Source organism: Netta rufina, assembly GCF_964035555.1.
Source record: "Netta rufina genome assembly, chromosome: 18".
Taxonomy (NCBI): Eukaryota; Metazoa; Chordata; class Aves; order Anseriformes; family Anatidae; genus Netta; species Netta rufina.
The window spans coordinates 4,418,183-4,442,519 of record NC_140142.1 but is presented as its reverse complement, the minus strand read 5'-3'; the positions used below and the strand labels follow the sequence as shown (position 1 = coordinate 4,442,519).

Here is a 24,337-nt window from a genome sequence, read left to right as displayed (position 1 = left end):
CCATCAAGCTACAGAGGGTCGAACCCATTTGTATGTCTGCAGTGACAGGGGGATCCCAACTCTGAACTGTACTGGAGGCTGAAGTGTGTCTAAGTTGGAAGGAATGGAAAAAGCACCCCACTGACACTGCCCCAGAGACTCTGTGCATCCTTGGAAGAGACTGCTTCAGGAGAGGATAGATATTTCAGGGACCCAAAAGGGTATCGGTGGGTTATTGGCATAGCTGCCTTGGAGACAGAGGACATTATACTGTTGTCTGCCTTGCCTTGGTCTCTCACAGGACCCTTCTGTTGTGGGGTAGATGAGGGCTGAAGGACAGCTGGTGCCAATCCCTACCACAGCCGTGCCTCTGAGTCAGTATAGCACCAACCAAGTGCATTAACAGAGGCCTATCGTGGCCTGAATGAAGTCCCGCAATGCTGAGTGCTGCCATGCCAGCAGCATGATTCAGACTGCCCTGGAAGAGGAGGAAGCTCCTGAGCACCTGCACTACGTCGATGGCATCACTGGGTGGGGTGACACAGCAGAGGGAGTATTAGAGAAAGGGAAGAAAATACTCCAACTTCTTCTGAAAGCTGATTTTGTACAAAAAGAAATTAAGGTCAAGGGACATGCACAAGAGATCCCAATGCCGGCTGGCCAGGGTCATTGGGACCAAAGCTCAAGGACACGTTGAGCATCGGTGAGGGGCTTCTCAGCAATTGCATGGTGCATCATTTGCCTTGTACATATTATTATTGTTATTGTTATTGCTATTGTTAATGTTAATTACTATTTTATCTTCCTTTTCTGTATTTTCAAATTTAAAATCATTCGTTATTGTCTGTACCCTGGTACTTAGTGAAACAAATCCACTTTATGTACATTTCAGTGTCACCTTCACATTGCCTTTGTCTCCTTGTCCTCACTGCCTCCAGGGTTCTGCTCTAACGAGCTCCAAGGGAGGCTGTGTCAGTGCTGGCCCTCAGGGGGACACTGCAGGAAACTTGCCTCTGACTTGGACTTCTGGAGAGCTGTCTTCAATTGTCTCTGAGTGCCTGAGGTTCGTGGGCTCATAAGAAAAACCCCCAGAGGGGTGATTGCAGTGCCTTGGTCTGGTGCTGTGCTGCTGAGCTGGGCCGGGCTCGTGGGACAGAGAGAGCTCGTGGCAAGAGGGCCGTGGTGCAGAGAGACAGCTGTGCCCAGGAGCAGCTCCTCTGCACAGTGCAGCAGGGCTGGGGGCTCTGACTGCAGATGGCACACAGAGGAGAGAAGGAGAGAGGGCTTGGAGGCACTGAGGAGCTCAAAAACAGAGGTGGCAGGACACATCTGCAGGCTCTTGACACCGTGAGGCTCTGGCAGCAGGGCCATGCAGGTGGGGTTGCCAGAGGGGTCTTGTACAGCTGGTACATCCGATGGCTGACAGCATCTGTCACGATGTGTCTTATTCTACCTGTAATGTGGCACAGAAGATGTTTTAGAGAATGGTATTTTTGAGGGGGCATTTTAATAGGAAGACCGAGTCTTGGTTTATCTGAAATAGAAGACTTGCTTGGATTCTGTGCTTTCAGATTCTTGGAGTGGAGGGGAGGCAGGGTTCATGACAATGAATTGTCTGGATTGTACAGGAGACTGAGACTCCAAGAGTATTGCAGGGAGAGATCAATATGGCAGCAATTAACGTGATCAAATCCCTTCAGGCACCTCAGCCTAAAGACTGAAACAACAACATTTGTTGTCTCCTCAGGGCTTATCAGGTCTTTAGGAGCTGCAACCCCTGTGATGTCCTTTATTCAGGAAGCACACAGCTTCTCAGATGGGGTCTGTGATCAAGGACATGGCAGATACATGGGGACAGAGATCCTGTTTCCAGCAGGGACATAGGAAGGCAGTAGAGATATGAGCAGGGCAGGTGGTGAGAGGGAGCTGCTGCCAGAAATGCTTTGTTAGGGAGTGCTCGGGCACCTCCCTGTGATCCCCTGCAGGGTAGGTGTCTTCCCTGGGACACCCCCTGCTCTCCTCTCCCTCCAGCACAGCCTCTGCCCTCAAGCCCCCGGTGTCCCCAGAAGGAGCTGTCTTATCTGCAGGCAGAGCTGCAGCACAGGAGGGTCTGCTGAGTGTCCGTCTGTCCCTCCCTGGCCTTGCCTCCCCTGGCAGCAGCACGCTGGCATTCCTCCTGGCTTCTCCAGCTGGCCGTGCTGCTGCTGGTCTTGTTCCCAGGCTGGCTGGGGATGGGGGTTTCACATGCCCATGGCGTGAGCCCTTGGTGTGCTTGGGTGGAGGGACAGGGTGAGGGGTGTGCAGATGGGCACTGTGAGCCTGGATTCCTCTGCTCTCAGCAGGGTCTTTGTTCTTTTCAGTCAAACATGTGAATAGAACTTTCCTGCAGCTCTCACAATGCAGCTGAAACCACACTTGGTAGACAGACTGGCCTGAAGGAGAACACCGTGCACTAAAGTGACAGTCCCTTTTTCTCTGATAATGATCTACAAGGATTCCCTTTGAGTTCAGCACAAATAGCCAGGGTTTGTGACTTGGAAACACTCCTCAGGAGTGGTGGGACAGAGGAAACAAAAAAATCAAATCAATCAATCAATCAATCAATCAATAAGGCTCCACAGCTCTGCTCTGCAGTTTGGTGAACTGGGAGCGATACTGGGGCAAAGCATTTTGTGAACAAGAAGGAAGTGAAACCAACATTACCACATGTTCCTCTTCACCTCTTGCTGTAGGACAGGGCTGACTCCTGCACTGCCCACAGTAGAGCCCCCTGTTCCAACAGACACCGTCAGGCAGAATGAATCAGGATGCATGAAAGGGATCTGCCAAATGTCACAATATAGGTGATGATTTTAAATGAGAAAGAGCATTCGTTTTCCTCTGATACATTTCTTGTACTTTATTACTCTCATCCTCTTCTTTTTTCAGGATCACATCCTGAAAAAAGCAGATGTCCAACAGAAGCACCATCACTGAGTTCCTGCTGCTGGCATTCGCAGACACACGCGAGCTGCAGCTCCTGCACTTCGCGCTCTTCCTGGGCATCTACCTGGCTGCCCTCCTGGGCAACGGCCTCATACTCAGCGCCGTAGCCTGCCACCACCACCTCCACACCCCCATGTACTTCTTCCTCCTCAACCTCGCCCTCCTGGACCTGGGCTGCATCTCCACCACTCTGCCCAAAGCCATGGCCAATGCCCTCTGGGACACCAGGGCCATCTCCTATCAAGGCTGTGCTGCCCAACTCTTTCTCTTTGCTTTCTTGGTTGGAGCAGAATATTACCTTCTCACAGTCATGGCCTACGACCGCTACGTTGCCATCTGCAAGCCCCTGCACTACGGGAGCCTCGTGGGCAGCAGAGCTTGTGCCCAGATGGCAGCAGCTGCCTGGGGCAGTGGCTTTCTCCATGCTGTCCTACACACGGCCACTACATTTTCCCTGCCCCTCTGCCACGGCAATGCTGTGGAGCAGTTCTTCTGTGAGGTCCCCCAGATCCTCAAGCTCTCCTGCTCAGCTGTCCACTTCAGGGAAGGTCAGCTTCTCATGTTTAGTGCCTCTTTAACCACTGGATGTTTTGTTTTCATTGTGTTGTCCTATGTTCAGATCTTCAGGGCAGTGCTGAGGATTCCCTCTGAGCAGGGTCGGCACAAAGCCTTTTCTATGTGCCTCCCTCACCTGGCCGTGGTCTCCCTGTTTGTCAGCACCATCATGTTTGCCCACCTGAAACCCCCCTCAATCTCTTCCCCATCCCTTGACCTGGTGATTTCATTTCTCTACTCGGTGGTGCCTCCAGCAGTGAACCCCCTCATCTACAGCATGAGGAACCAGGAGCTCAAGGATGTCTTGAGGAAACTGATGCCTTGATTTGTTTCACAATCATGACATTGCCCTTCTTCTTCTGCTTCATTTGGTTGTTTTGCTCAGGTGAGCAGCTGAGCTCCACCACAACTGCTATCTGACTCCCCAATCCCCTTCCTCAATGGTAAACAGGAAGAAAATATGAATAAAAGGGCTCAAGGGTTGAGGTAAGGACCAGGAGATTAGTTTACAGTTATCATCAAGGGAAAAACAGACTCAGCATAGGGAAATTAGTTAAATTTACTGCCTATTACTAGCAAGCTATAGGATTGAGAATCAAAGAAAACAAAATAAAAACAACTTCCCCCTATCCACCTTCTTCCACCTCCTTCCCTTGAGCATTGCAGGGGAATGGCCAATAGTGGTTGCGGTCAGTCTGTAGCACTTCGTCTCCGATGTTCCTTCACAATCACTCTCTGCCTCTGCTCCATGTGGGGTCCCTCCAACAGGATGCCGTCCTTCCCAAACTGAGCCCACGGGGGCTGCCCACAGGCAGCAGCTCTTCAGGAACTGCTCCCACATGTCTCCGTACCACAGGGTCCATCCCCCAGAAGCAAACTGCTCCGGCATGGGTACCCCACAGGCGGCAGATCCCCTCAGACCCCCTGCTCCGTGTGGGCTCCTTTCCACGGGCTGCAGCTCGGGTCCAGGGCTTGCTCCTGCGGGGGTTCTCCATGGGCCACAGCCTCCTCCAGGCCACATCCACCTGCTCCACGAGAGGCCTCTCCACAGGCCACAGCGGAACTGCTGCTGCGTGCCTGGAGCACCTCCTGCCCTCCTGCTGCACTGACCTTGGTGTCTGAAAGGCTGTTTCTTACTCCTCGCTCTCCTAGCTGCTGTTGAGCAGCATTTTTTGTTTGTTTGTTTGTTTTCCCCTTTCTTAAATCTGCCCTCACAAAGGCTCAAACAACATCGTTTATTGGCTTGGCTCTCAGGAGCAGGTCCCCTTGGAGCTGGCTGAAACCAGCCCTTATCTCACATGGGGCATCTGGATTCTTCTCACAGAAGCCACCCCTGCAGCCCCCCAGGTAACATTGCCACGTAAACCCACTATACCCATCCCTGGAGGTGTTCGAGACCAGGTTAGAAGAGGCTCAGGGCAACCTGATCTAGTGGGTGGCATCCCTGCCCATGGCAGGGAGTCAGAACTAGAGGATTTTTAAGGTCACTTCCAACCCCAGCCACTCAATGTTTCTATGACATCCCTGCCTGTTCTTTCTAACTCAAAGCTGTGGTTGCCTGGGTTTTTGCCAAAGCCTGGGAGATCCCTGCAAACTCTTCTAGCTTCTTTTAAGTCCTGTTAATAATCCTCAGTCACCTAGGATGTCCTGGACCCAAACCTGCTTCTGTCTTTGCCAGAAGACAGAATTCCTCTGTCCCTCTATCCCAGAACTGAACTCCACATCCTCTTTCCCCTGCTCCCCTCACATCAAACCTCAAGGTCCTCACCTTCAGCAAGGCCATGCTATGCTCTTTCAGGCCTTCTTAATGCCCAGAACACACTTACTGCTCTGCACTCACCACTCTGTCTGGAGGTCCCACATGTCTTACACTCCTTCCCCTCTCCCCCTGCAGTAGTGGCACCTCACCACAGGAGATTCTATCATCTTCAAGCTCACAGGTGTTTCCAGATGGATGTAGCCCAGCCTTTGAAACACAATGCCACTGCCAGCAGTGGTCTTTATCCCCGTAACTGCATCTGTGCCCAGCACGTCAAACCCCTTCAAAGACAAAACGGGGCAAAACCCCTTCAAAAACAATCAATGCCACTCCAGCCTCTGTGAAAAGCCCTGCAGTCACTCCAACCCCTCTGACAGACCCTGCAGCTACTACAGCATCTGCAAAATGCCCTGCAGCAACTCCAGCTCTTTTTCTGGGCCCTGTGTCTGAGCCAGAAAACCAAGCTCTGTCTGTATCACTTGCTCCCATATGCAAGAAAAAACAATGGATGTGAAAGTCAGTTAGTCAGAAGACGAGGCAGGCTTCAGAAAAGCTGGGCCATCATATGAGTAGGAGGACGAAGAGGAAGAAGTCATAAGAGCATCAGTAATCACACGATCCCTATCCCTATGCTGCTCTGGTGCTGGGAGAAACAGCACCCCTCTCTGGAATTAGAGGGCAGGAAAGGAGATACAGTGGATACACACTATGTGCCACCCTATGCTTTTACGGGTGTGACCATGGAGAGCACATGAGAAAGTGGGATGGAAAATCTACCTCCAGCCTAGAGGCACGGGTATGTGAGTGGCAAGGAAAAACAATCACTAAAAGGGGTTCTTAGAGAACTGCTGCTCCAATTTCCAGCGGGCTGTCCTCCAGACACAGTACTGAATACTATGAGCAGGACTAGAGGGGCTGTGCCTCCAGCCAGGGGGAGGAAGGGGACAGTCGGGTTTGTTGGACTGTGTGGATTTGATGTCCTTGCACATCAGACCCACAGAAGTATCAGGAGCTAGTGGGCACCACTGCACAGTGTACCCTAATGCCATCAAGCTAAGAGGGTCGAACCCATTTGTATGTCTGCAGCGACAGGGGGATCCCAACACTGAACTGTACTGGAGGCTGAAGTGTGTCTAAGTGGGAAGGAGTGGCAAAAACATTATTGGCACTGGCCCAGAGACTCTGTGCATCCTTGGAAGAGACTGCTTCAGGAGAGGATAGGTATCTCAGGGACCCAAAAGGGTATCGGTAGGCTTTTGGCATAGCTGCCTTGGAGAAGTTGTCTGCCTTGCCTTGGTCTCTCACAGGACCCTTCTGTTCTGGGGTTGATGAGGGCTGAAGGACAGCTGGTGCCAATCCCTACCACAGCCGTGCACCTGAGTCAGTATAGCACCAACCAAGTGCATTAACAGAGGCCTATCGTGGCCTGAATGAAGTCCCGCAATGCTGAGTGCTGCCATGCAAGCAGCATGAGTCAGACTGCCCTGGAAGAGGAGGAAGCTCCTGAGCACCTGCACTACATCGATGGCATTACTGGGTGGGGTGACACAGCAGAGGGAGTATTTGAGAAAGGGAAGAAAATACACCAAATTCCTCTGAGAGCTGATTTTGCACGAAAAGAAATTAAGGTCAAGGGATGTGCACAAGAGATCCCGATGCCGGCTGGCCAGGGTCAGTGGGACCAAAGCTCAGGGACGGACTGAGCATTGGTGAGGGGCTTCTCAGCAATTGCATGGTGCAACACTTGCCTTGTATTATTATTGTTATTGTTATTGCTATTGCCATTGTTATTGTTAACATTAATTACTCTTTTATCTTCCTTTTCTGTATTTTCAAATTTTAAGTCATTCATTATTGTCTGTACCCTGGTACTTAGTGAAACAAATCCACTTTATGTACACTTCAGTGTCACCTTCACATTGCTTTTGTCTCCTTGTCCTCACTGCCTCCAGGGGTCTGCTCTAACGAGCTCCAAGGGAGGCTGTGTGAGTGCTGGCCCTCAGGGGGACACCGCAGGAAACTTGCCTCTGACTTGCACTTCTGGAGAGATGTCTTCAATTGTCTCTGAGTGCCTGAGGTTCGTGGGCTCATCAGCAAAGCCCCCAGAGGGGTGATTGCAGTGCCTTGGGCTGGTGCTGTGATGCTGAGCTGGGCCGGGCTTGTGGGACAGAGAGAGCTCGTGGCAAGAGGGCCCTGGTGCAGAGAGACAGCTGTGCCCAGGAGCAGCTCCTCTGCACAGCTCAGCAGGAAAGAGACACAGAGGCAGACACAGAGAGGAGAGAAGGAGAGAGGGGCTGAAGGCAGCTGGCAGTGGGAGGATGCTGAGAGCTGCCTGCAGGAGAAACCTGCACAGCCCTTGACAAGGTAAGTCCCTGGCTGCAGGGCCATGCAGCTGCAGGTCCTGAAAGGGTCTCCTGCTGGGTCTTGTTTCTGGGAGGGCAGTGGGCAATGCAGTAGGCTTTGAGAGTCCTGCTGGGTTTCAGGGCAAGGGGAGGAAGCCTGGCAGAAGCCCCTTGGAGTGCCCTAAGGCAGGTGCCCCTGGGCAGCCATGAGCAGAGTGGCCAAGCCTCCCCCAGACCCTGCAGGGGGAGCATCTGGGATATGGGACACTCCAGCTTTCAGATATCCAGCTTTGTCAGTGGGGCATCCTCCTGGGCTGCAGGCTGCTCTCCAGCAGGATGCAGCTCTCCTGTGGCATCCTTGTGTTATCCAGGTGCCCCAAGGAGAAGACACCTCCATGCTAACACCATGGCCTTGCGTCTTGATGGCTGTCTGTGGGAAGCTGCAATGAGGTGCAATAAGGGCAATGACTTCTACACCTCTTGCTAGGAGGGAAGAGCTGAGAAGTTGCTCACAACGCACAGACAAGGTGAGGTTTCTGTCCAGCTGCACTTGGACTGGGGGTTCTCTGCTCTCAGCTGTCTGCTGTTTCTTCTCAGGGAAACACTTGAGTGTGGTGGTCCTGCAGCTCACAGAGGGCTGACACAAGGCAGGTGAGAATAGCAGTGTTCAGCAGTGGCATCCGAATCCCTGTTCTGCCTTGAGATGCATTGTTTGAAACAGCACTGCGAATTCTAATGTCCTGGTCAGTGGACTGAACTAGAGTTTCCCCCATATCCCTGCTTCCCCCTGATGAACAGCAGGAAGGACTCCTCTGCAAGCTCAAGTAAGGGAGGTGTGGAAAGGTTCTCCGGCAAAGAGAGGCTCAGGCTGGGGGGTGCTCCAAAACTTGCAATAGGTTTTCCTCAGAGAAGCCTCCTCTAACTGTTCTGTCTTCTCTCTTCAACAGACAACTGTGTCCAATGTCAGAGAATGCCCAACATCAGCTCAGTGAGCGAGTTCCTCCTGCTGGCATTCGCAGACACGCGCGAGCTGCAGCTCCTGCACTTCGCGCTCTTCCTGGGCATCTACCTGGCTGCCCTCCTGGGCAACGGCCTCATCCTCAGCGCCGTAGCCTGCCACCACCGTCTCCACACCCCCATGTACTTCTTCCTCCTCAACCTCGCCCTCCTCGACCTGGGCTGCATCTCCACCACTCTGCCCAAAGCCATGGCCAATGCCCTCTGGGACAACAGGGCCATCTCCTATGAAGCATGTGCTGCCCAACTATTTTTCTTTGCTTTCTTGTTTGTAGCAGAGTATTCCCTTCTCACTGTCATGGCCTATGACCGCTACGTTGCCATCTGCAAGCCCCTGCACTACGGGAGCCTCCTGGGCAGCAGAGCTTGTGCCCAGATGGCAGCAGCTGCCTGGGGCAGTGGCTTTCTCACTGCTGTCCTTCACACGGCCAACACATTTTCCCTGCCCCTCTGTCGAGGCAATGTTGTGGACCAGTTCTTCTGTGAAATCCCCCACATCCTCAAGCTCTCCTGCTCAGATGCCTACCTCAGGGAAGTTGGGGCACTTTTGTTTAGTGTTTCTTTAGTCCTTTGTTGTTTTGTTTTCATTGTGGTGTCCTATGTGCAGATCTTCAGTGCAGTGCTGAGGATGCCCTCTGAGCAGGGACGACACAAAGCTTTTTCCACGTGCCTCCCTCACCTCGCTGTGGTCTCCCTGTTTGTTAGCACAGCTACAGTTGCCTACCTGAAGCCCCCTTCTATCTCCTCTCCTTCCCTGGACCTGGTGGTGGCAGTTCTGTACTCAGTGGTGCCACCAGCAGTGAATCCTCTCATCTATAGCATTAGGAACCAGGAGCTCAAGAATGCTTTGATTAAAACTGTTTTTATACATGCTTCTTAAGCATCAGTGTTGTGGTCATTATTACTACTGTCATAATACATAATGGTAAATAAAAACATTAACTGGACTGATAAGTTATTTGGGAAACTGACAGGACAATTTTTATTATTATGCTTTAACATATTTTTCAATAAAAATTTTATTTGAATAATGGAATTTTTAACCTGAAGTATGTTAATTTATTTACTTTAACACAGTCATCTCATGTACCTGTAGAGCTAGGTTTCCTCTGTGAATAAAGACAATAAGGAAGGCATCTGAAATACATTCAGAATGGCACTGGTCAGAGGTCCCGTGTCAACTGGAGCTGGGGGAGCAGCCCCAGCACGCAGGAGGGGCTCAGGGCCAAGAGCCCAGCTGCCACATGCAGAAACAGCCCCGGTGGCCCTCGGGGCTTCCCCTCACTGCCCGCTGGGCTCTGCCTCTCTGCTGCCTTCGGGCCGGGGCTGCTGCTTCCCTGGAGCCATGGCCATGGCCAGCAGCAGGACATGGCCTTGTCACTGTTGTTCTCTTTTGGCTTCTGCGTTCTTCTCTTGTACTCTTGCATTTGACTAAGTCTTGAGATTCCATGTATATTGCTGACAGTCTTTCTTTGCACAGCTCTTCCAAAGCTGGTGCTAGGAATATACCCAAGGAACTGCTGCATGAATGGGCCCCGTACTTCTCTGGGCTTCACCGTGGATCAGAATTTCAGTGTAGTGCTGGACTGGGAACTCCCTTCTTGGATAGCCATGGTCAGCAATCAATAATTGGCCTTGACTGCCCAGGGAGTATCCTGAAGTTGCTGAGTCTGATGGCAAATGGCAACCTGGAGAGGAATCTAGAGCTGCTCTGTGGCTGGGCCAGGCCTCTTGTGCTGGCCTGGGGAGCAGGGCTGGCCCTGCGGGGCACAGGCACTGTGTGCTGGGGATCTGCCAGCCAAGAGAACAGGGCTCCTGAAGCTTCACGGACCTCCATTTCCTGAGCAGGCCCCAGTGTGGGGGCTGCTGGGCAGGCCCAGAGCCGCCTTTGTGCCAGCAGCTGCGGTGCCTTGCAAGGGGCTGGGGCTGTGGTGGCCGTGCCCAAAGCCCTGCAGCAGCCTGCGGTGGGCACTGCCCTGGGGCCAGCCCAGCCTGCGCTGCTGGACTGGGGAGAGGGCAGGGAGGTGGGGAGAGGTGGGCAGGGGCTGGGCTGGGCTGGGCAGTGCCCGACAGAGGGCAACGGCAGCGTCAGGGAGCGGTGGCAGCATGCAGGGGAGGGCTCCCAGCAGGGCTTGGTGCTGCAGAGCCAGGGCTGCGCCAAGGGAGCCCAGAGCTGCAGGGGCAGGGTAGAGGAGGCCACTCTGGGCCCTTGCTGGCCTGGGCAGAGCCGGAAGGGGGCCCAGGGCATTCGTCCCCTCCCCACAGCATGCCAGGACCCGCAGGGCCGTCATGATAGCCCAGGGCCAGGCTGTGCCCCGCGGCCAGGCTGTGCCCCTGGCTTTGGCTCCGCTGGCAGGAGCGCCCTTGGCATGTGCTTCCTGGCCTCCCCTTGCCTGCGCACAGCTGCTGCCCACTCCGGCTGCTGCCACAAACGTGTCCACACCAGCAGCACCACCCCTTGAGCTGCTTCTGCTGGCCTCCTCCAGCTCACTGCCTTGACTCCTTGTCTCTACTGGGCCCCACCTTCCACACCTAAATGTGTCCCTTGGTTGTCAGCTCCCTTTCCCCTGCTTTGTGGGAATACTAAGCCAGGGCGGACAGGTTACCATTAGGTGCGGTGGTGCTTGTGTAATTCACATTGGTGATAGCAAAAATGCCAGTTCCTTCACCAGTGATGCACATCCTTCTTCATGTTAGGCCAAACTCAACATCCTTCTCTCTGCTTTTCTTCATGGATGAACTGGATTAGGTCTCCTTAATTATTCTGAGGCACAATGCAATGCTTTTTGCCTTCTGTTGCTCCAGCACAATATGTGTGACTTTCCCTTACTCTGCACATTGACCTGATGGATCATTTCACATGTTTAGCTTTCAAACCTTAGTTGGAGGGCCATTTGCAAAGTGGGGCAAGCTGATGTGTTCTGCCTCAGCCATTTGAAGCATGCTATACTTGAGTTTTTCAGCCTGAGTTTGCTAAAGATGACCCAGGAAGGTCATCAACAGATGTTCAAGTGTCTAGTTTAAGTAAGGGAGAGCATCTCAGGTGTCCAGTGGCCATTTCAAATCTAGGTCAATCCCAGGACCCCACTGAAGAAGAGGTTTGTCTTTGAAGGGGTGTTCCTGTGCTGGACTGGGCTGCAGTTACAGGGACAAAGACCACTGCTGGCAGTGGAGGTGCACTGGCAACTCCACCTGGCTCCACCTGATTTTCCCAAAGGGTTCCTGCCTCCTGCAGGTCTTTTCTGACATCTGCCAGTCCAAGGAAGTGCCTGAAACACAACGGGGTCACTGGAGGTTTTCCCTGGTTGCTTACGGTCAGAGAGCTGAATGTCTGGACCCAGCTTCCTGTCTGGACCTATGCACTTCCCATCATTCTCCTGGTTTGCCCTCCCCTTTCTCTTTAATCATTCAGACCACTCTCACCAACCCAGTTGCTGCTTTGAGTTTCAGTGAGTTCAAGGTCGCCCATCTCTCAGCAGTCTGTCCAATGGTTTCCTTAGTAAGACCCTCATCGATTATCATTGAATTAGTATGGTATGGATTAATATTAACACAATTATCTGAAATTTCCTATTACTCACTGAAAAATACATCATGTACAGTCATCCTTTTGGGAAGGTAAACATCACTGGAGGCAACAAAATGAGGAACTTGAGCTTTGTTTTTTTGAAAATTGCAGTATGATTTCCTGTTGTTTGTTTTGAAATAGGAAAGACCCTGGTCTTCCCACCTAAACAGGGCTTCAAAGGTCAAAACATAGACCAATACCTATAGCAGAATGATGCTCTAAACTGAAACACAACAAAATTCAGCCTTTCAAATGAAGAAAGATTTTTATTAGATGCTCTTTGAAATCTTCCCCATTAACTACAACATGAAAGCTCTCCAATTAGCTGATCGAATCTTGAAGACTTGAAGAAAACGGTTGGAGAGTTATGGCTCCTTAAGAATTACTGTGTTTTAATGAGTTCCATGGTGTATTTTGGTGCTGAGTCAAAGAAACTTGGGTACTGAGAGGAGAATGATGCAACTGTGCAAATAAGCAAACTCAAAAGGAAAAGCTGAAGTGACTTGGAGTATTAATGGGCCCCACTGAGGGCTGTTACTAACAAAGCCTCCCCAGGGCCTTGTTAGGGCAGATAATTGGAGGCCATGGTTACAGACAGGCAAAGCACCGTGCAGAGAAAAGTCTTGGTTGGTTTTAGTGAAGCAGAACAGCCAAGGTCAGACCCCAGCCACTGTGAGGGGAGATCCTGCACCCCCCTGTCTGGCTCAGGACTTTTCCTGGAGGTCTGAGGAATGTGGTGGGTAGTGTGATGCCATGAGAAGAACACTGGTATGACCCCTCCCTGCCTCTGCACAGGGTTGCAAGGAAGCAAAGAGGCTGCATTGCAATGAGTATATCTCGTTTACTCATAAGCTCTAGTCAAAGCTTCAGGACTGTTGGGGCCTTCCCTTTTTACCAGCAACCTCTGCCTTCTCCTCTGCATTCTTTCCTATGCTGTCCCACACTTTGTCCTATTTCCTGGAGGTCTTCAGATAGCCATCTCTGTTCACCACCTTGCTCTCATCCCAGCATTTCCATCATTTCACCAGTGTCTCATCAACCCTCACCAGCTGCTCCTTGAAACACAAAGCTATGGTCTGATCATAGACACTCACCAGCTTCTTCCAAGCCAGGGCCCTGCTGCTGGCCTTGCAGCTTCTTGGCTAGACACAGCCAAGCCTTGTGCCTCCTGCTGCCCAGTCATGGACTCAAGCAGAAGGGACAGGACAACCCATGTTGGGGCCTTCTTTCTGCCTGGGTCCTCCTGGGTCTGGAGGCAGAGGGGATCCCCCAGTCAGCATGCCAAGCAGGTGCCTTCTGCTGGCCTAGCAGGGCCACTGCCAGCTGTCAGCCCAAAAGTGCAGCTCCCAGGGAGAAGTCAAGGCTGACCTGCCACCTCCAGACACAAGTGACCTCACAGTCCCTTTCCGTGACACGTTCCTGCTGCTGGCCTATCAAGTGCAGAGACAAAAGTGACCTCACAGTCACTGCCACAGTCATATTTCTCCTGCTGGGGCAGGAGATCCTGAGGCAGAGCTGAGCTTCTCAGAGCATTCCCACCCATCTCCTCTTTGTGGTGGCCCACAAGCTGATCAGATCCATGGCCCCTCAAATTCATTTGGAGTTAGGGTTTTGTATAGATCTCTTAAGCAGTTTTCTAGTGTTAAATAGGCCATTTAAGTACTAATATTAAGGGCGAAGGTCAGAGTGACTGAGAGAGTAAGAGCTAGGATGAATCAATTATTGCCTGAGTTTTGTCTTCTAGGGGTACGCTGAGGTCACTCATTAGAGTAGTGGATTCCTGTCAGGGTGCTGAGTAGCATTTAGGCATAGGAATTAACTTTACAGGTTAAAGCTGGGGAATAGCCTTGTATGACTATTTTAAGTCACAGTTATATCTACATCAGCATAACCTGAACCCTCTTACCTCTACAAAATCCTTAAGTTTGGCTGGCCAAGCCCCTATTTCCTCCTCTCAGTCTCACATCTCTCCTGGCCAGGCTTCTCCTGATTTTCCCATATCAATTACCTTTTTAGGGGCATGCTTATCATGCCTTTCATGATCTTAGACTATCTGTCAGTGCTCTGTTGGCTACTCTATTTCAGAGAAATGTGGCACTTAAGACATGATGGAAAAGGACAAAAATGTCCATCACAGCACCCTGCACAATGTGCCCAGCAGCTCTGCAGTGCCACAAAAGTGTGGTTCCTGCCATCAAGTTTCCTTTCCAGAATGGCTCCTATGGCTCCAGGGTAACTTTTCCCAGGCACTCACTTCCCCAGGCCACACCACTCTTGCCCGCAGGCCCCACGTGTCTCTCCAACCCTCCCTTCTTCCCCTGCAGTAGTGGCACCTCAGCGCAGCAGGTTGGTGCATCTCCAGGCTCAGGGGTGTTTCCTGAGGGCCTGCCCCATGTGGGGAGTGGTGGGGAGGAAGAGAGCAAGGTCATCTCCTGGGGCATGGCTGAGCACAGCCCAGCCATCCTGCACCGTGGGCAGGTCCCTGCTCCCAGGCTGAGGCACACATGCAGGGTGTACACTTCTCCATCAGTCCAGCTTCACGCAGGGACCCTCAGCCCTGCCCCAGTCCCAGGACTGACCTCCTACTCCTACTCCATCCACAGACAGCAAATAAAACCCTGAGTGTCCTTTTTTCTCACAGCCTTCTCACAAGTCTTTCTCCTGGCCCTCCCCACTGCCCAGCACTGCCTCTCAGGTGCCACTCAGTGACCCTTCAGAAGAGCCTTTGGGCTTCCTCAATTGTCCTGGTGCTTATTAGCACCTTCCTGGCTCCTTCCAGAGCTTAGAGGGAGTCTTCTTGTCCATCAGGTGTCCTGTACTGGCTGTTGGTGGGACGGAGTTACTCTCTGCAAAGCAGCCCCTTGTGGTACTGTGTTTTGGTTGTGTGACCAGTGATGGTCACCCACAGTTGTGGTTGCCGTTTTTGAGCATTTCTTGCACAGCATCAGGGCCTTCTGTGGCTCACAATTTCTGAGTTTTACTTGTTTATTTTTATTCTGAACCCAGTTCCTCTAGAAGAAGAGAAAGCAGGTGGCCGATAGGTGTTTATCTGCTGGATGCATGGAACAAGGAGGTGTCCGTGGTGCCAGGAGATGGAGGTCCATGAAGCTGCAGGAGCCCTGCTCTCTTGCCTGGCAGATCCCCAGCACAGGGTGCCTGTGCCCCGCAAGGCCAGCCCCGCTCCCCAGGCCAGCACAAGAGGCCTGGCCCAGCCACAGAGCAGCCTGCCCTGAGCAGGGGCCTGCACAAAGAGCTTTCCCTTTGCCCTTTACCCATCAGTGCAGGCCCAGCAATGCTGCCCTGCTCTTCCCCAGGGCCATCCCTGCTCCCAGAGAGCCTTATCCAGGTCAAGGTTTTTGTGCTGGCCTGGCCAGCCCTTGCTTCTTCCATCCCCGTGCTCCCCACAGGGCCCCAAGCTGGTGGTGCTGCTGTGAGAGCCAGGGGCTGTGGTGCCCTGGGTCTCCCCCCTGCCCGTGCTGCTCAGGGTGGGCAGCAGACCCAACTCCATGAGGATCTCTGCTGCTGAGCCCCTTTCCACCTGCCCTGATGCCTCAGCAGCACAGGGCAGTGCTGGGCAGGACCATGGGGTGTGTCTGAGGGCACAAAGGGCAGGCGAGTGCTGCACCAGATCTGGCCCAGGAGCCTATAAGGAGGTTCCCCACTGTTGCTTTGCAGTCTTATGGGCCTTCACCTGCTGGCTCTCCACCACGTCTTCTGGCATTGCAGAGCCCTCCTTTAACCCATCGAATCCTCAGATTCCCCTTTTCCTTTACCAGACCCGTCTTTGGATACTCATACATTTTATGAGGTTCTAATCACTACCCAGTGAGCACCATGTCCCTGCAGATCTCCTGACATCTCCAGGCTGGCATTGGCCATCTGACTGACTGCAGCGGGCAGTGTTGTCTATTTGGGCATGTGCTGCCACAAAAGGAGTTCTTGGCCCAGCCCTTGGTTCCTCAGGGACCACCCTGGGACTTTCAGCCTCTGTCCCTCACTCCATGACAAACCCCAGAAAACAGAAGAGCAGGGAGCAACCTCTTGGCTCCATTCCTATTAGGCACTTTTGGAAGAGGTGTCCAGGGTCCTGGGTTTGCCCTGAGAAAGACCCTCTTGTTACTGTGGTGCTAGCAGGTAGGCCAGTTGTTACCCAGGGCTGCACAGTGCCTGCTGCTGCCTGCAGACACAGACACTGCAAAGACAACAGGACTGTCATCAATGCATATGAGACCTCGAGACTAAGACAGATACAAGAGCACAAGAAAGCAATGAGGAACCAAAAAGAAAGAAGCAGTGAAAAGGCCACATCCTGCTGCTGGCCATGGCCATGGCTCCAGGGAAGCAGCAGCTCTGACCCAAAGGCAGCAGAGAGGCAGAGCCCAGCGGGCAGTGAGGGGCAGCCCCGAGGGCCACTGGAGCTGCTCCTGCATGTGTCAGCTGGGCTCTTGGCCCTGAGCCCCTCCTGAATACTGGGGCTGCTCCTCCCCCAGCACCAGAGGAGATGGGAAGAGACAGCAGCTCAGACCAATGAATTTCTGATGGCTTTCTTATTATGTTTATCTACACAGGAAGCCAATTTCTACAGAAAAATAATTGACTTGTAGGAGGCTAGGAATAATATTTAATCAAAAGTGAAATAATGAGAGAAAATAATAATACACACATTTATTAATAGAAGACATCATATTATTTTCTTTCTCAGAATAGCTGGGATTTCTAATATTAGGCATAGTATTATAGGTGAATTTGCTGACGATGTGTGTATTCAAGTAGAGTCCTGATGGAATCCCTTAGTTCCCGGTTCCTCAAGCTGTAGATGAGTGGGTTTGCTACTGGAGGAACCACAGTGTACAGAAGTGTGACCACCAGGTCCAGGGATGGGGAGGAAATGGAGGGGGGCTTCAGGTAGGCAAAAATGGAAGTGCTGATCATCAGGGAGGTGACAATCAGGTGAGGGAGGCACGTGGAAAAGGCTTTGTGCCGGCCCTGAGAAGAGGGCATCCTCAGCACTGCCCTGAAGATCTGCACATAGGACGCCACAATGAAAAGAAAACAACCAAATGCTAACAAAATGCTAAATAGAATTGCCCAAACTTCTCTGAGATAGGAATCTGAGCAGGAGAGCTTGAGGATCTGGGGGATCTCACAGAAGAACTGGTCGACAGCATTGCCTTGGCAGAGGGGCAGGGAAAACGTAGTGGCCGTGTGCAGGACAGCATTGAGAAAGCCACTGCCCCAGGCAGCTGCTGCCATCTGGGCACAAGCTCTGCTGCCCAGGAGGCTCCCGTAGTGCAGGGGCTTGCAGATGGCAACGTAGCGGTCATAGGCCATGACGGTGAGAAGGGAAAACTCTGCATCAAAAAAAAAGACTAAAAAAAGTACTTGGGCAGCACACCCGTGATAGGAAATGGCCCTGTTGTCCCAGAGAGAATTGGCCATGGCTTTGAGTAGAGTGGTGGAGATGGATCCCACATCGAGGAGGGCGAGGTTGAGGAGGAAGAAGTACATGGGGGTGTGCAGGTGGTGGTGGCAGGCTACGGCGCTGAAGATGAGGCCGTTGCCCAGGAGGGCAGCCAGGTAGATGCCCAGGAAGAGCGCGAAGTGCAGGAGCTGCAGCTCGCGCGTGTCTGCGAATGCCAGCAGGAGGAACTCGCTCACAGAGCTGATGTTGGGCATTCTCTGACTTTGTACTTCCTTGTCTGTTGAAGAGGAGAAGGCAAAGCAATGTTACAACAGACTTCTCTGAGGAAAATAGGAAATAAAGCAGAAGGGTGGATAATTCAACGTTAGAAAAATGTCAGACCAATGAGCTTTGCAGTATTGTTGCAAACAACTGAGCTGATTGCGGAGCAAAGCTGCAACTATTTTCCTCACTTTATTTTATCCTAGTTGTCCGTATAACACATAGGAGAGGTATTGAATAGTGGAACGCCCTTACACTTCTGCCACACTCCAGGTGATATCCTGTGGGTGCCAAGAGGTAAAGGACTTGTCCTCTGGGGAAGATTGAGCAGAGCAGCTCTTCCCATCAGTCCTGCTCTCTGCTGCCCTGGGCTACCCCTCTATGAGCTACAGGACCACCCCTCTCAGGTGCTGCCCTGAGAAGAAACAGGAGACAGCTGAGAGCAGAGAAGTCCCACTCCAAGTGCAGCTGAACAGAATCTTCACCTTTTCTCCAGGGGACTGATCAGGATCTCAGCTCTTCCCTCCTAGACAGGGCTGCAGAGGCCTCATTCCTGCTGCCCACAGACAGCCATCCAGCACCATGGAGATGATGTTAGTATGGAGGTGTCTTTCCCTTGGGTAGCTGGATAACACAAGGATGCCACGAGAGAGCTGCATTCTGCGGGAGAGCAGCCTGCAGCCCAGGAGGATGACCCACGGACAGAGCTGGATATCTGAAAGCTGGAGTGTCCCATATCCCAGCTGCACCGTTGCAGAGTCTGGGGGAGGTTTGGCCACTCTCCTAATTGCTGTCCAGGGGCACTTGGCATAGGGCACTGCAAGGGGCTTCTGCCAGACTTCCTCACCTCGCAGTGCAACCCAGCAGGACTCTCAAAGCCTACTGCATTGCCCACTGCCCTCCCAGAAACAAGACCCAGCAAGAGGAGACCCTTCCAGGAGCTGCAGCTGCATGGCCCTGCAGCCAGACCCTCACCTTGTCAAGGGCTGTGCAGGTTTCTCCTGCAGGCAGCTCTCAGCATCCTCCCACTGCCAGCTGCCTTCAGCCACTCTCTACTTCTCTCCTCTTTGTGTGCCAGCTGCAGTCAGAGCCCCCAGCCCTGCTGTGCTGCGCAGAGGAGCTGCTCCTGGGCACAGCTGTCTCTCTGCACCACGGCCCTCTTGCCACGAGCTCTCTCTGTCCCACGAGCCTGGCCCAGCTCAGCAGCACAGCACCAGCCCAAGGCACTGCAATCACCCCTCTGGGGGCTTTGCTGATGAGCCCACACACGAACCTCAGGCACTCAGAGACAATTGAAGACATCTCTGCAGAAGTGCAAGTCAGAGGCAAGTTTCCTGCAGTGTCCCCCTGAGGGCCAGCACTGACACAGCCTCCCTTGGAGCTTGTTAGAGCAGAACCCTGGCGGCAGTGAGGACAAGGAGACAAAGGCAATGTGAAGGTGACACTGATGTGTAGGAAAACTGGATGTGTGTCAGCAAGCACAAGGGCCAGGTCTTGTTGCATGGCACAAAGGAAGGGAGATCCTTTCCCTTCACACCTTGCTCGGGGCTCTTTGTGGGGCAGTAGGAGATGGGGATGTGCATGGCCAAGTGCAGGAGAATGGTATGACCCCTGCCTGCTTCATGGGTGGGGGGGTGAGGAGGCAATGAAGCCCTGGTGCTTTAACAATCAGCTGTCTCCTCCTAGGCCTCAGTGGCAGAGACAACAGCCATAGCCATGGACACAAAGACTTTGGTCCTGTTGGGTCTTTCAGCCTTTCCAGTGTCCTTGCTCTTCTCTGAACCAGTTTGAGCAAGCACCACTGCTCATACAGCATCCCTCATGGAGGGTGTTCACAAGTCTATGGAGCTGGATGGGATATAGCCGAGGGTACTGAGGGAGCTGGCAGAAGTGCTCACTAAGCTGTCTTCCATCATTTATCAACAGTCCTGCCTACCAGTCAACTGGTTACTAGCAAATGTGATGCTCACCTACAAAATGGCTGGGAGGAGGATCGTGGAACTACAAGCCTGTCAGTCTGAACTCAGTCCTGGGGAAGCTCTTGGAGCAGATTATCTTGAATTCCATCACACAACGCTTCCAGAACAACCAGGTGATCAGGCCCAGTCAGCATGGGTTTCTCAAAGGCAGGTCAAATATGTCTTGGCAAATCAGATCTCAAGGTGTGACAAGGTGATGCTCGCAGTGGATGAAGGAAAGACTGTGGATGTGCTCTACCTAGGCCGCAGTAAGGCTTTTCCATCTTTTCCCACAACATTCTCCAGAGAAACTGGCTGCTCAAGGCTTGGACGGGTGTACGCTTTGTGGGGTTAAAAACTAGCCCAAATTCATGGTAAATGCAAATAAATGCAGATGGAGGCCTGTCCTTAGTGTCCCCCAGGGCCCAGTACTGCGGCCAGTTCTCTTCAATATCTCCATCAATGATGTGGATGAGGGGATCGAGTGCACCCTCAGTAAGTTTGCGGACGACACCAAGTTTGGAGTGAATGTTGATCTGTTAGGAGGGCTTGTGAGGCCACAACTCAAGTACTGTGCTGAGCTCTGGGGCCCCAATAAGGATGTGTATCTGTTAGAGGGAGCCCAGAGGAGGGCCATGAGGACAATCAATGGGCAGCAGCACTTTTCCTAGAAATATATAGAGGAAGATGGGTTTGTTCGGCCTGGACAAGAGAAGGCTCTGGGGAGACCTTGAAGAGCCCTTCCAGTACCAATAGGGGGCCTACAGGAAAGCTGGGGAGGGACTCTTCATCAGTGTCATGATAGGACGAGCAGTAATGGTTTTAAACTGAAAGAGGGTAGATTTAGATTAGCTATTAGAAAGAAGTTCTTGACTTAGAGGGTGGTAAGACAGTGGAACAGGCTGCCCAGGGAAGCTGTGGATGCCCTATCCCTGGAAGTATTCAAGGCTAGGTTGGATGGGGCTTTGAGCAACCTGGTCTAGTGGAAGCTGACTCAATGGTGGGGCAGAGTGAGAAGCACAGAAGGCCTTGATGCTGTGCAAACACTGCACAGGAACAGCGACTACAGCCGTGGGTGACCAACACTGCTCTGGTCACATATCAAAAACAGCACCACAGGGCCTGATCTGCTGAGGAACTCTGTCCCAGCCAGAATCAGTGTCCCCACAATGGACAAGAAGCTCTGGAAAGAGCCAGGAAAGTGCTAATAAGCACCAGGACAATTGAGGAAGCCCAAAGGCCCTTCTGAAGGGCCACTGAGTGCCACCTCAGAGTCAGTGCTGGGCAGTGGGGAGGGCTAGGAGAAACAATTTTGTGAAGTTTGTGAGAAACATAGAAATATCACTGCCATTGCCCTATGGCTCCAAAAAATCACTCGCAAGACTCCTCTGTCAGGGCTGTGTGAGCCCAGGGGACAGCAGTGAATAGAGTCTGCAGAGCATGAGCCTGTCCTATGTGGACTGAGCAGAGCTCAAGTGCTCAATCTGGTGTGAGCAGGCAGAGGAGAGCTCTGCAGCCCCAGGGCACGCAGCAGCCCCATCAAAGGAGCCTGGCGAGTGATTCCTTGCAGCCCTGGGGCAATGGCAGTGACCCCACGAGCTGGGTCTGCCTCCCAGCCTGCCCAGCACAGCCCTGCAGAGTGCCCCCTAGCCCCTGGAACCCTGGACCCCTCCCTCTGCAGAGAAGCACCGCCACCTGGGGCTGGGGCTGGGGCTGGGGCCGGAGCTGGGACTGGGGCTGGGGCTGGGACTGGGGCTTCCACTGAGTGTCTTCTAGGCCAGTTGCAGATACACAGCTTCTGGATGTGAGTGTGATCTTTGCTCTGAGCACTCTGAGCAAGGAGCTCAGAGACCACCAACAGGCATGCGGTTGGAGCATTGCCTGCAAGGTCTCTCCTGCCTCAGTACCTTACAGGACTGGCACGGAACTGGCTCCTGAGCATCAGAGAGGCTGGGTGCCCATCAGCAGTGCTGCAAGAATCACAGCCAAATTACTTGTAGATGGGCAGGTCCTGGGCCAAAAACAGGGTGTTTTGTAGGTATGAGGTCAGTCATGCTTCAGAAATTCCTAATCCAGTCCTAAGTGAATGTCCATAAAGAGGATTGTGAGTTGAGTTCTTTCTGAAGTAGCCGACAGGTCATTCCTTGAGTCCTGGCTGAGATCTCTGCCATTAGGCTCACATCTGCCAGTGCCTGTGACAGACCAGCAGAAGACATGTGCTTTGCACTGTAGGCTGTGAGATTCACTCTTCCAAAGTACCTGGTAGGCCCCTGTCCTGGTTTCAGTTAGAATAGAATTAATTTTCTTCCTAGTAGCTGGTGGAATGCTGTGTTTTGGCTTAGGATGAGAAGAGTGCTGATAACACCCCGATGTTTTAATTGTTGCAGAGCAGTGCTTATACCAAGCCAAGGACACCTCAGCCTTTTGCTCTGTCCTGCCAACAGGCAGGCTGGGGGTGCAGTAAGAGCTGGGAGGGGACAGACCCAGGACAGGTGACCCGAACTAGCCAAAGGGGTATTCCATACCATCTGACGTCATGCTAAACAATAGATAGGGGTGGCTAGCCGGGGGGAGGGGGCCGGACTGCTCGGGGTTAGGCTGGGCCTCGGTCAGCGGGTGGTGAGCAATTGCATTGTGCATCACTTGTTTGTACATATTATTAGTAGTAGTACTTTTATCATCATTGTATTATTATTATTATTATTATTATTATTATTATTATTATTATTATTATTATTATTATTATTATTATTATTATTATTATTTTCCTGTCTTATTAAACTGTCTTTATCTCAACTCACGGGCTTCACTTTCCATTTCTCTCCCCCGTCCCAGAGAGGGAGGGGGGAGGGTGAGCGAACGGCTGCGTGGTGTTTAGCTGCCGGCCGGGTTAAACCACGACACCCTGAAGTCATCCTTTAGGACTGCTTTCAGTTTTCTACACAGAGGGGGCCACTGCCTCCAAGATGCTTGGGGCAAACTGAACCATGCATGAGAGTTTGGAAAAAGATACCCTGGGTGCAAAGAATTTCCTAGTTTATTAAAAAATTTATTAGGAATTTTTTTTGTTAATTTGTTTTTACAATTAAGTTTCTTGGGTTTGATTTAAATAAATGTATTTTTAACATCTTGTAATTTTTTTTAATTTCTTTTATCCAGTCGTCTAATATAGCTAAAGAAGCAAGCTTAATGAATATGTAAAGACAATAACAAGTCCCTCAGAATATCATTCATCTCAGTTTCTCTGTCTTCCCATCTCTTCTGGAGCTGGGGGAGAAGCCCCAGCACGCAGGAGGGGCTCAGGATCAAGAGCCCAGCTACCACATGCAGGAGACGCTCCGGTGGCCCTCGGAGCTGCCCCTCACTGCCTGCTGGGCTCTGCCTCTCTGCTGCCTTCGGGTTGGGGCTGCTGCTTCCCTGGAGCCATGGCCATGGCCTGCAGCATGACGTGGCCTTTTCACTGCTGCTGTCTTTTGGCTTCCACATTGACCACTGCTGGCAGTGGAGGTGCCCTGAGAACTCCACCTGGCTCCACCTGATTTTCCCAAAGGGCTCTGGCCTTCTGCAGGTCTTTTCTGACATCTGCTGGTCCGGGGAAGTGCCTCAAACACAACGGGGCCACTGGAGGTTTTCCCTGGTTGCTTATGGTCAGACAGCAAAGCTCTGCCAGAATACCCAGTCTTTTTTTCAGTACTTGAATAATAAAGCAACAACTCATCAACTCAAAAGATTCAATCCCTTCCGTAAAATGTCTCATGTGAAGTGTAATTTCTATCATGAAGAAATGTGATTTTTCAGGATGCATATTCATCCCAGGAGAAGAAATACCGGTGTTCACCTGTAGTTGCATTGTCATCGTTTTTCTATCATGGTGTGCTCCCTTCCTCATCTTCCAGGCACAAAACTCATCTTGATTACATAGACCCTGCTGAATGTCCCCTTTCCAGCTGCCTGTCTGGACCTACGCACTTCCCATCATTCTCCTGGTTTGCCCTCCTCTTACCGTTTAATCATTCAGACCACTCTCAGTGACCCAGTTGCTGCTTGGAGTTTCAGTGAGTTCAAGGTCGCCCATCTCTCAGCAGTCTGTCTAATGGTTTCCTTAGTAAGACCCTCCTCGTTTATCATTGAATTAGTATGATATGGATTAATATTAACACAATTACTTAAAATTTCCTATTAATCACTGTAAAATACATCATGTACAGTCATCCTTTTGGGAAGGTAAACATCACTGGAGGCAACAAAATTAGGAACTTGAACTTTTTTTTTTTTTTTTTTTTTGAAAATTGGAGCATGATTTCCCGTTGTTTGTTTTGAAATAGGAAAAACCCTGCTCTTCCCACCTAAACAGGGCTTCAAAGGCGAAACCCTAGACCGATACAAACATGAGTATGATGCTCTAAACTAAAACACAACAAAATTCAGCCTTTAAAATGAAGAAAGATTTTTATTAGATGCTCCTTGAAATCTTCCCCCTTAACTACAACA

At 51.8% G+C, this 24,337-nt stretch overlaps 3 protein-coding genes across 3 annotated transcripts; 2 read left to right on the top strand and 1 right to left on the bottom strand.

Annotated features, from left to right (window-relative positions):
- Nucleotides 1–2,929: 2,929 nt before the first annotated feature.
- Nucleotides 2,930–3,844, top strand: LOC311216285 (olfactory receptor 14C36-like; the record flags this gene model as incomplete). Its single annotated transcript, XM_084297832.1, has 1 exon — nucleotides 2,930–3,844. The coding sequence occupies one exon, from the start codon at nucleotides 2,930–2,932 to the stop codon at nucleotides 3,842–3,844; it is 915 nt and encodes a 304-aa protein (XP_084153958.1).
- A 4,746-nt stretch (nucleotides 3,845–8,590) lies between these two features.
- On the top strand, nucleotides 8,591–9,517 carry LOC311216284 (olfactory receptor 14J1-like; the record flags this gene model as incomplete). Its single annotated transcript, XM_084297831.1, has 1 exon — nucleotides 8,591–9,517. One exon carries the CDS (start codon nucleotides 8,591–8,593, stop codon nucleotides 9,515–9,517), a length of 927 nt encoding a protein of 308 aa, XP_084153957.1.
- A 7,422-nt stretch (nucleotides 9,518–16,939) lies between these two features.
- LOC311216283 (olfactory receptor 14A16-like) lies at nucleotides 16,940–17,881 on the bottom strand (the record flags this gene model as incomplete). Its single annotated transcript, XM_084297830.1, has 1 exon — nucleotides 16,940–17,881. One exon carries the CDS (start codon nucleotides 17,879–17,881, stop codon nucleotides 16,940–16,942), a length of 942 nt encoding a protein of 313 aa, XP_084153956.1.
- Nucleotides 17,882–24,337: the final 6,456 nt, after the last annotated feature.